Here is a 10,005-nt window from a genome sequence, read left to right on the forward strand (position 1 = left end):
GGGGGGACGGGACTGTTGTTCAGTCAAATAAGGGATGACCAAAGATTTGAAATGATAATGTTAAAGTAAGCCAGGAGGAATTAAAAGCATGATTAATTTAACAATACAAAGCAGGTTTCATTTAAAAAAACATGTCTTTTTTTTGTACATTACCATCAAAAAACGAGTATAAATACATATTGTTTTTATCTTTCAACCCTTTTTTGAAACACAGTTCCCAGTACGGAGTCACTGTAAGCGCAGAAGCGATTTATTAAAGATTTAAATAGAGCTTTACTAGACTAGAGCCCGGGGCTGGGATGCTTTCTACGAGCAGGGTACAGGATCATCTTTAACGTCCATATTTGACTGTTTAAAACATGAGGACTTACAGTTGTGTTCAAAATAATAGCAGTCCAACATCACTAACCGCATAAATCCTATTTTTTGGAAGAAGTGGTATTTCTACAGGACACATAATGTCCTAGTACACCAACAGAGCCAACAGTCATGACATGCATGCTGCTCATTCTCTGGGATTGAATCTGGCCAGCGTTCCCAATGCATTGATATTATGGAATTAAAAGGTATTCTAAGGATTCTGAGCATTATTCACCTTTTTTTTTTTTTTTTTAAACACACTGCTATCATTCTGAAAACAACTGTACATGAGAGTTCCTGCTCTGTGGAATAGTTCCCAGTTCTCCAAAACCCGCCCTAAGGCAGGGGTTCCTGTAAAGCAGTAGTCCTTGGAGGAAGCTTTTGTGGTACCTTGCTGAGACTTAGAGGAGAAGATTATTACCACGTCTGTACGCTAAATATCAAGCTACAGGGGGGAGACGTTAGCCTAGCTTAGTTTAGCATAGAGACTGGAAGCAAGAGAAAACCGCTTGCCTGGCTCCGTCCAAAAGTGAAATATCGTTCTACTAGCACCTCAAAAGCTCACGTTATATCTCTGGTACAAGTACTGCAGTACCAGACCAAAAAACAGTTTGAGTACGTAAAACCACAACATTTTTAGTTTGGCTTCAATAAGAGCAAATATAATGTGTTAATAGGTGGGCTTTAGAGGTGAGAATAGAAAGCTAATTTTACCTTTGGACAGAGCCAGGCTAGCTGGATCCGGTCTTCATATTATGCTAAGCTAGGCTAAGCTAAGCTAAGCTAAGCTAAGCTTGGCTGTCTCCTTATTCTAGCTTCATATTAAGCATGCAGACATTGCGAGGGTGGTATTCATCTTCTCGTGTCACTACTACTTTACCTGTCTCACTCCAAGGCTGAATTTGAAGAGTAGTACTTGAGAATGAGAAGCTATACCTTGAAAATGGAACACAGCATGATGATCTCCGGTCAAAGATGGTTTTGGAGAAGTTCCACCTGGGGCTAAAAGGAAAGTGGGAAATTATTTCCAATATCACCACTTTAAATGTCTCTGATTCCCTTCAAAGTGGTGCTTTCACGTTTGAGGCTATATAGATGAAATAATTACAAAACCATTGCCTCAGAAGTTCAGATATTCTCAACCAGTTCCAGTGTGGATTTGGTCTAAATCGATAGCACAGATATCTAAAAAAAGAAATCTTCTGAATGCACATTTTTGAGGCTTATCATATAAAGAGGCAGCGTCACAGAACAAGTAGTAAATAGCTTAGGGGTATTTTATCGTTGTATGTCCGGCTGCTAATAGGCTACCTCTCTTCACCGACACAGGCCTGCTGTAGAGCCAAACCCAACGGACAGCGGCACGCTGGCTCGAGACGCTTCACTGAGAAAAGAAATGACCTACAGACGCCAAAGGGGGTTACTAGAGTCGCTTTGGATCATCGTGGTGAACACCATTTTTAGATCAGTGTCAGCGTAGCCTCTTAGCTTAGCTTGTTGCTCCGGAGCATCTATTCCTTTGGCATTGATGACATTTAAAACAATTAAAACATTAAGCACAATTCCCCTTATTAGATTAGCTTAAGTTTGCTTGATTATCACATTTACCCTAAATTGATTCTCATAGCCTCAGGTACATAATAGTGTCAGTGGGAAGCTAAATCCCAAGGCAAAGTGATTGTACATCCAGTCGCCATATGGGCTCAAACTGAACTCCAACCACTGCTGCTGTTGGACATAAACCTAACCCGAATCATTTTTGATGCATATACTAAACATTTCTTGTTCCTTGTCAGGGAGAAGAAAAAACTGCTCTGGACTGCTAAAAGTAAAAAGGTGTAGTCGTCTGTATGAAATTAAGGCTACTTCTTCTTAGCTGAATTTTTAGAGGTTTTCATCCAACAGCAGAATCGCTGTCGGAAAGCAAAAAGCAAAAAGCCACTCCACTGAGGAATGATAACTAGAGAAGATAAAGGATCCTTACAGACCGCCTCGGTGCCAAAAAGGAAACTCTCACCATCCATCTGTTCATCCATCTTTCCCCAGACAACGGCTGGAGGCTGCTCTTCCAATGAATTGCACAATGAAGAGGGTGGATTTTTGAGGGGTACATCGGTAGGTAGAGTTTGGCTGAGAACTATATATATATATAATATTATATTATATATACAGTACACGTTAGTTTTCTGAGGTTGTTGCTGAGGTGAGACAGACTGAGGATTGGCTCAGAAAACCAGGCTGGAAAGGGAAGGAGAGGGGGGGTAAGGAGGAGGAGAAGGAAGAGAAGAGGTATCCTGTGAGGAGAGAGAGAGTGTATTCAGATTCGGAGTTTGTGGGAGACACAGGGTTAAAGGCCTCGATTGCCCCCCTTTTCTTCTTTTCCGTGAACATTTTCCTCAAGATGGGGGGGGATTACCGTTAACATGGATTTTGTGGGAGGAGGGGAGTGTAGGGGGGAAGCACAGAGAGAGACAGAAGGAAGGGGGCACGCTGAGGGACAGATTCAGTAGGTTTCCTAAGTAGCAAGTATTTTGGTCTCTGTTGTATTTTTTTTCAACTCCCCGTTTCACTCCTCCTTCCTTTTCCTCCCTCTCGACTGTGTCATTTCTCTCTATCCAGATTTCCTGGGCAGTTCATTCATCCTCCAGGGACTCCGTCTTGATGTCGCTGGGCACCCCTCCGGTCCGGGACAGGGCCAAGATGGTGTGGTTGACGGCGGCCATCTCCACAGCCAGAGAGATGGGGTCCTGGTGCTCGCTGTGCGCCGCGCCGTCGTCCTGCGACACCGAGGGGAAAACAGGAAGACCAGACCAACGGTCAGGGCGGGGAAATTCAGAATGTGTGCAGTTCAGAAGTGAGGAAGAGAGAGAGAGAGAGAGAAGTGAATTCCACTTTTGTAGATGGGACTCATTTATATAGCTTAGCAACCGTAACTGGGCATGGCAGGCCTGTCAAGCTCTGGAGTTGGGATGGATATTGTAGTGGTGTGTGTGAGGATGTAGTAAGTATTGGTCGTGACTTCCTTCAGCCTTTCCCGAAACCAAAAACACAAGAGCAAAAGTGTAGGGGATTATTGAAACATTTTGTGTTTATTGGCTCTGATGTAAGCTTTAATCTTTAGCAGATATGGCTAACTAGCTTACTAACTACAGTAGTACCCTAGTGTTATTTTCAGGGAGCATTATTTTGCAGGGCGTACTGGTTACCTTGAAAATCCACGTTCACAAACAACATAACCGCGGCGTGGGAGCTGCTCCAGGATGCTATCGGAGTTTAGGGTCATGTTAACGGCTCTGTCCTAATCTTTTTGAGTTTGGGAAGTTAACACTCCTGGAACCTCACACTACAGAATCTCCTGTAACACCAGAAACACACCGCACGCCCAAGCACTGCAAACAACACACCCAGGTTTACGGAAATTTTGGCTGCATTGCTGTATCAGCTGTGTCTACAGCTGGACACGCTATTAGGCACACTGAGAAAGAGACAGACGGACAGACATAGTGACACCCATGGTATCCTTGAAAAATATTCAACCCTGGTACCATTTTCAATTCTCTGTAATAAGGAGGCAATTCGCTCAGTGCCTAAAAAGTATTGAATTCGGTACCCAACCCTACAGATTATTGTTTCCCTTATCATACTTATAGAACCAACTTACTCTACACTGCAATCAATACAAGAGCAATGTGATTTCGTTATTTGGTGGGCGAGGAGGGTGACACGAAACGTGACATTTTCTGAATAGTACTTATATATAGTACTTACATTATAAGTCAGCCAACGACGGTGACTTCAAACAACTCGTGGAGCCAACGTTAGCCGACAAAATCAATAGTAAAAAACAACTACGAAAGTCTCTAGCATGGTCTGAAATCAAGAACACACCGTTCCAAAAATAGCTGAAGATTTTGAGTAGTAACTCTGCCACCGTGATGACTGTAAACGACATCGGCGCTGGATGGGTGTAGCAACAGAAACAAATGGGAGCGAGGCCTAGCACATGTTTAATGGGACCTGTTCAGTGGCTTTACTGCACGGTTTGTCTGCCTAACAAAGCAAAGTCAAACTCACGCTGATCTTCAAAGAGTTTTCAAATGATTCCTTGTGGCCAGATAAGTATATTGTGATGGTAGATATGTAAATAGAAGGACAAAAATACTATGATTACACAAGGGACTCTAAATCAAAAACTAGTAAATCAAACTTACAATATCTGCTGCAGTGTTGTTGTTTTTTAATGACTGATGAAAGCAAATTATTTTGGATGTTAACCGAGGTCACAGGAAAGCAGAAAAATGGGTGAGCAACGGCATCAAATCCCCTTTTAAGTGACATGCTGCCTGATTGCTGTATTCTGACTTTAAAGACATGATGTAGTCAGCGCTCTCAACCTCTCAGTGATTTGATTGAATTTCCTCTGTCTCTTTTTGGACTGCAGTGCAGAGCCGAGCACCCTGAAACCCAGCCATCAAGAATTGCAGCAACATAACGGCTAAGGTGCTGATCAGAATAGATGGACATGACAGCAAAAACTGAGAAATAGACAGAAATTAAAGAGAAAACATACCCTCTGTCCCTAAAAAATACATTTGCAGTGGTAAACTCGTCTGCATGCTAGTGTGTGGATGTACCTGTGTTGGCGAGGTGGGCTCCAGCCGGTAAAGGCCAAAGGGTCGGCTGAGAGGTCTCTTGTCAAAATAGGGCAGCTCACATGCCTGGAGGGAATACAAAAATAGCAATTTAGCTAGGTAGGATTAAAAAATAATGTAACTCAAGTTTAGTTAGAAATTTGAATAAAAATTATTCCGAATGACTTGTCTTTTTCACACTTCTCTAGTTCATCGGCATGGGGGGGGTTTGTGTATGTGCTGTGATTTCCTTTTTGCGACTTAATACTATTGAATCGCAATAAATGAAAAATTGACTAACAAATTGCACCCGTGTATCATGAAAGAATCAAATCAGGAGAAAAGCATATCGTCCCATCCCTACTACTTCACCAGGTGACAACAATGTTTATCAGATTAAATACACCCTGTGTGTACTCATCAGGTGCAATGGTCAACTCTAACCGTCTCTTTCCACTGGACCAGACTGTATTTTGTGCAATCAAGAGAAAAGCTAGACGGCTTACACTGAAACACAATCTTCAAGAAGCTTTATACTAATAATATATAGCGCTGCTACTTTCAACTGTTCCAGCTTAGTTTCCATTGGTTACAGGGGAAAAGGAGTAGAGAGTAAGCTTTTGTTAATTAATGTGCTTTAAGCAACAGTTTCGAGCAACAATTCTTTACAAAAACACAAGAACAGTTCAAATGTTCTAGCAATTTGTCTTGGTGTGAATTTGAGAACAGTAACGTGTCAGTGAGGTCATGGGGTCCAACTCCAAACAAACACTACAGGCTGCTAACTTCACCCATTGACACACCTTTAACCAAAGGCAGGGACACTAAATGATCACATTTGACTGATGACTAAAATATGGAGTGTTGTCCAAGAGCCTAATGATCCTGTAGCGACATGGATGTCAATGCTTGGCAAGAGGCTTATCCATAAATACAAAGGAAAAACAAACAACAAATGAAGACACAGTGCAATACAAAATGAAGGCTTGATGCTGTAGCACACAGGGAGGTAACCTCTTTCTCTGGAATAAGACTAGTCATTTCCAGTACTGTCTGCTACGTGAATATGGCTTTATGGGTCTTTTGGGATACCCTTAATCACTCTACCTGCTCTGAGAAGTCGTTCCCATCGATGTCGTCGCTGTTGGAGTGTCCCCCTGGACTCTGGACGTCTATCCCGTGACTCTCCAGGATTGTGGCTTCTTGGGGGAAGAGGACGGATTAGATTTATGATGGATCACTAATAATATCCTTCATTACACACATTATAGAGCAGTGATTCCCAACCAGGGGTCCATGGAAACATGGTGGGGTAGCTGAACCTGTTCAGGTACACCTGTAAAATGTATTGCAAATGCATTCAACAGCAATTCTATCCAACTGCTCTGCCATATATTCTACCTCCACCTCCTGGGTATAAAACTGAACTAACACCTATATGACACTGTCAACAAATACTTAGGCATCGTAAAAGTAGACTTTATGGAAGAACAGTTGTACAAGGTTTACCTAATAAAGTGGCCGCTGAGTCTATGTTGACATATTGAGTCAGCTGTAACAACTGCGTGAGTGTGTGAGTGCCTGGAAACTAGTTTGAATAGATTAAATAGCAAACCAGCAATACAGAGTGGAAATAGTTAGCTTAAAGTAATTGAGAAAGATTGAGAAAGCTAAAAGTGATGGACATTTGTAAAATAGGTAAAAGTAATGGTTAAAGGTTAAAATAGTTAGCTAAAAGTAATAGATACAATCTTGATAAAGTAAGCTACAAGTACTGGATAAATGGTTAAAATGGAATGTTATCATTTATTGATAAAAGGTAGAAATAGTTGGATAAATGTAATGAATAAAAGGTTAAAATAGTTAGTGCAGGCGCACATACTGAGAGGTTTAAACCTCCACGCAGAGTTCCGGGGTTCGAAACCATCCTGTGACCATTTCCTGCATGTCTTCCCCCCCTCTCTCCCCTTTCTCATCTAACCGTCCTATCAAAACTTAAAGGCGAAAAAGCCCAAAAGATAATCTAAAAAAAGAAACAGTAAGCTAAAGTAATAGAGAAAATGTTGATATAGTAAGCTAAAAGCAATGGATAAAAAGGTCAATAATAGTTAGCTAACTAGTACTGGATACATGGTTTAAAAGCTAAAAGTAATGGATACAAGGCTGAAATAGTTAGCTAAAAGTAATGGATACAAGGCTGAAATTGTTAGCTAAAAGTAATGGATACAAGGCTGAAATTGCTAAAAGTAATGGATACAAGGCTGAAATAGTTAGCTAAAAGTAATGGATACAAGGCTGAAATAGTTAGCTAAAAGTAATGGATACAAGGCTGAAATAGTTAGCTAAAAGTAATGGATACAAGGCTGAAATAGTTAGCTAAAAGTAATGGATACAAGGCTGAAATTGCTAAAAGTAATGGCTAAATCACTCAAATGGATAGCTGAAAGTAGAGAATGAACCGTTTAGATAGCAAAACACATTGGACATATGAAAATAGTTAGAAATAGTAATGGATAAAATGTTGATTGATTGATAGCTTAAAAGCAAATGGTGAAAAAGCTCAAATGAATGGATAAATGGTTGAAAGTTCAGAAATCCGCTATTCCAATGTATGAAATGAAGTATGAAATACAACCCTGACCAAACCAACCTAAGCATGGACAATAAAACTATATAAAAATAATATCTACTTTTATATGATTCAACATGATAAATAACATCCATAATCCAACATCCATTTGAAAAACAGCAGCTCATTACAGATGGAAATGACCAAATGATTTGGGATCTCGAGCAGCTCCATAGATGCATTCTCTGCCTGGTCCTTGGGCTAGCAGGTTAATGGAGGTTCTATTTTACAAATCTAACTGGCATCTAGGTTAATGCAGGCAGCAAGAGGATTTTTTAATATTATTTGAGTGCGGTTGTAGGGACACAGAGGTCATTAAAGATAACCGGTAATTATAGTGATTTAATGAATTAATGATGAGCCAATCAATGAATTAGATTTTTTTTTATAATTGCTGTTAAAAATGAAATAGTCAAACACCAAGGGTATACAGTATAGAATATATATAAATAATTCATGTAATCAAACGTGCAATGCACTGCAATTTAAAGTCTCAAGGGACATTTGCGCTCCCTCCCCAAAGCTACATTACCGATGTTGGCCCGTCTCTTGATCTCTTTGCGACGGTTGGCGAACCAGTTGTAAACTTTTAGTGAGGTAACCCTTTCCAGATCAGACAGCTTCTTCCCTGAAACAAATCACATGGCAACGGGATCACTCTGTGCATCTTGTATCACTTACTCACAGTCACAATTATGTCTTGTGTGAATACATTTTTCCCCAGTCTGTTATCTCATTAATTTTATTTTGGGACCTGTTTTTTTTTTTTCTTCCATCTGTTCCCCTCAAGCTATGAATTCCTTTAATTTGTGCTTTTATAAACATGATTGTTTCATAACTGAGGACGGTAAAACATCTGTTGAAAGGAGATCACTTTTTATTCCACTGCATAAGGAAGGAGCAGAGCAAGCAACAGATGTGACACAGATGTTTGGTCTGTAAAATCCAGATCAAGTCCAAGAAACATTAGACCCCAAGTCACAAAAGAGCACCAACAAATAGTCACATATGATCCACATTTTTTGCTAAGTTGTTGCAGATCACTTTATCAATTAATCGAGTCTGCTCTGTAACAAACACTACATGACACACTAAATGTTTAAAGATGTCAAAGATGCAAAGCTGATTACAAAGTGTAGGATCAGTGTGTAGATAGACACAACGTCCTTGGTATTATTCAGAATATTTGCCTTTCATACAGAATTTGAATGTTAACATTAAGTCCTTCTTACAATGTGGTACACACATTCCTGGTTTCTGTGGTTTACCTACCTGGCTTCTGAATAACAGCGTTGCAGGCGTTTGCTATCTCCTCCCGTTTGGCCTCATCTGGGTACTGGTTGTCGTTGAAGTAGCTATAAATAGCAGAAGAGTCACACTGATTAAATGAATTTCACTACACAGAAACGATGTCAACAAACTGGAGTTATGTACACTCCCCGACCAAGCCAACATTGAGACTTTATGACTAGAGTAACAGGCTCATTGTCCAGACGTTTCCTCCGACAGGTTCGCAATGTTTCCTCAACTCCGTGTGGAAATAAAAGGAGAGTTATGAAACAAACTTCCATTTATCATCTCTATCCTGCAGGTCTTCATCCTCTTTCAACCCGCGCTCACCTCTCCATCACAGCCAGGCACTCTTTTCTCCAGGTGAAGCGACTTCCTCGACGCAGCCGGAAGGTTCCGGGGGCAGTGGTGATGGGGGGTGGGGTTTGCCTCCACTCCATTTCCTCCAGAGGTAACGGAGCTGGCCGCATGTTCAGAGTGGCACCTGGAGTGGAGGCCGCAGAATCACTGGTAAGTTACAAGTTAAGATTTAGTGTGGAAGTAGTCTGGATTGACGACAGTTCATTACTGGAAACAACACCAAACTTTGAGCTAGCAAGCTACATGCTGAAGATGGCAGTTTTTTAGGAAAATTAGGACCGTGCAACAAGACAGGCCTGCTTGGTTCTTTAGAGGAGTGACTGTAAAGATTTACAAAGAACATGTTAACAGCATTTAACTGGATGTTTTGGGACTGAATGGAGGGGATTACTGTGGACAAAGTAATATTACACAGGGCGATGCACAGGTAACCATGTATCCAGGTAAATGTTCCAAATGTTCCACCTAAACAAGTTCCTTCCCATTTTACAGATCCACCGTTGCCGCGTCCAGATAAGGCACCCTCCAAGACAACTGTGATTGGGTCAAGGAAATGCAAATAACCCAGTGATTTTTTAGCCTTTCCTGCAATGTATGCACGGTGCAGCCAGATTTTACTCTACAGCGCTGTGGAGATTGGTCTGACAATGCAAGACTAGTGGGGAAGTATCAAGCCACAATCAGCCTTAGGGACATTCAGTCTGCAGGTATATTTGTGGCTTGAAAGCACTAACT

At 41.0% G+C, this 10,005-nt stretch overlaps 1 protein-coding gene across 4 annotated transcripts in view; it reads right to left on the minus strand.

The window, feature by feature from the left end:
* Positions 1 to 597: 597 nt before the first annotated feature.
* hmbox1b (homeobox containing 1 b) overlaps positions 598 to 10,005 on the minus strand; it is a 19,152-nt gene continuing 9,744 nt past the window's right edge. Inside the window, exons 4-10 of one of the 4 annotated variants that reach the window (XM_034899821.1) lie at positions 9,241 to 9,394; positions 8,893 to 8,975; positions 8,153 to 8,248; positions 6,099 to 6,190; positions 4,995 to 5,078; positions 3,295 to 3,389; positions 2,242 to 3,137 (exon numbers count right to left, since the gene is read on the minus strand). In XM_034899821.1, the coding sequence (XP_034755712.1) occupies positions 3,312 to 3,389; positions 4,995 to 5,078; positions 6,099 to 6,190; positions 8,153 to 8,248; positions 8,893 to 8,975; positions 9,241 to 9,394 (587 nt within the window). In that variant the 3' untranslated portion in view covers positions 2,242 to 3,137; positions 3,295 to 3,311. Of the gene's footprint in view, positions 3,138 to 3,294; positions 3,390 to 4,994; positions 5,079 to 6,098; positions 6,194 to 8,152; positions 8,249 to 8,892; positions 8,976 to 9,240; positions 9,395 to 10,005 lie in introns of all 4 variants that reach the window. The other 3 variants (XM_034899820.1, XM_034899818.1, XM_034899819.1) reach the window with 3 other exon arrangements.

The sequence above is a fragment of the Etheostoma cragini genome, chromosome 18 (assembly GCF_013103735.1).
Source record: "Etheostoma cragini isolate CJK2018 chromosome 18, CSU_Ecrag_1.0, whole genome shotgun sequence".
Lineage (NCBI taxonomy): Eukaryota > Metazoa > Chordata > Actinopteri > Perciformes > Percidae > Etheostoma > Etheostoma cragini.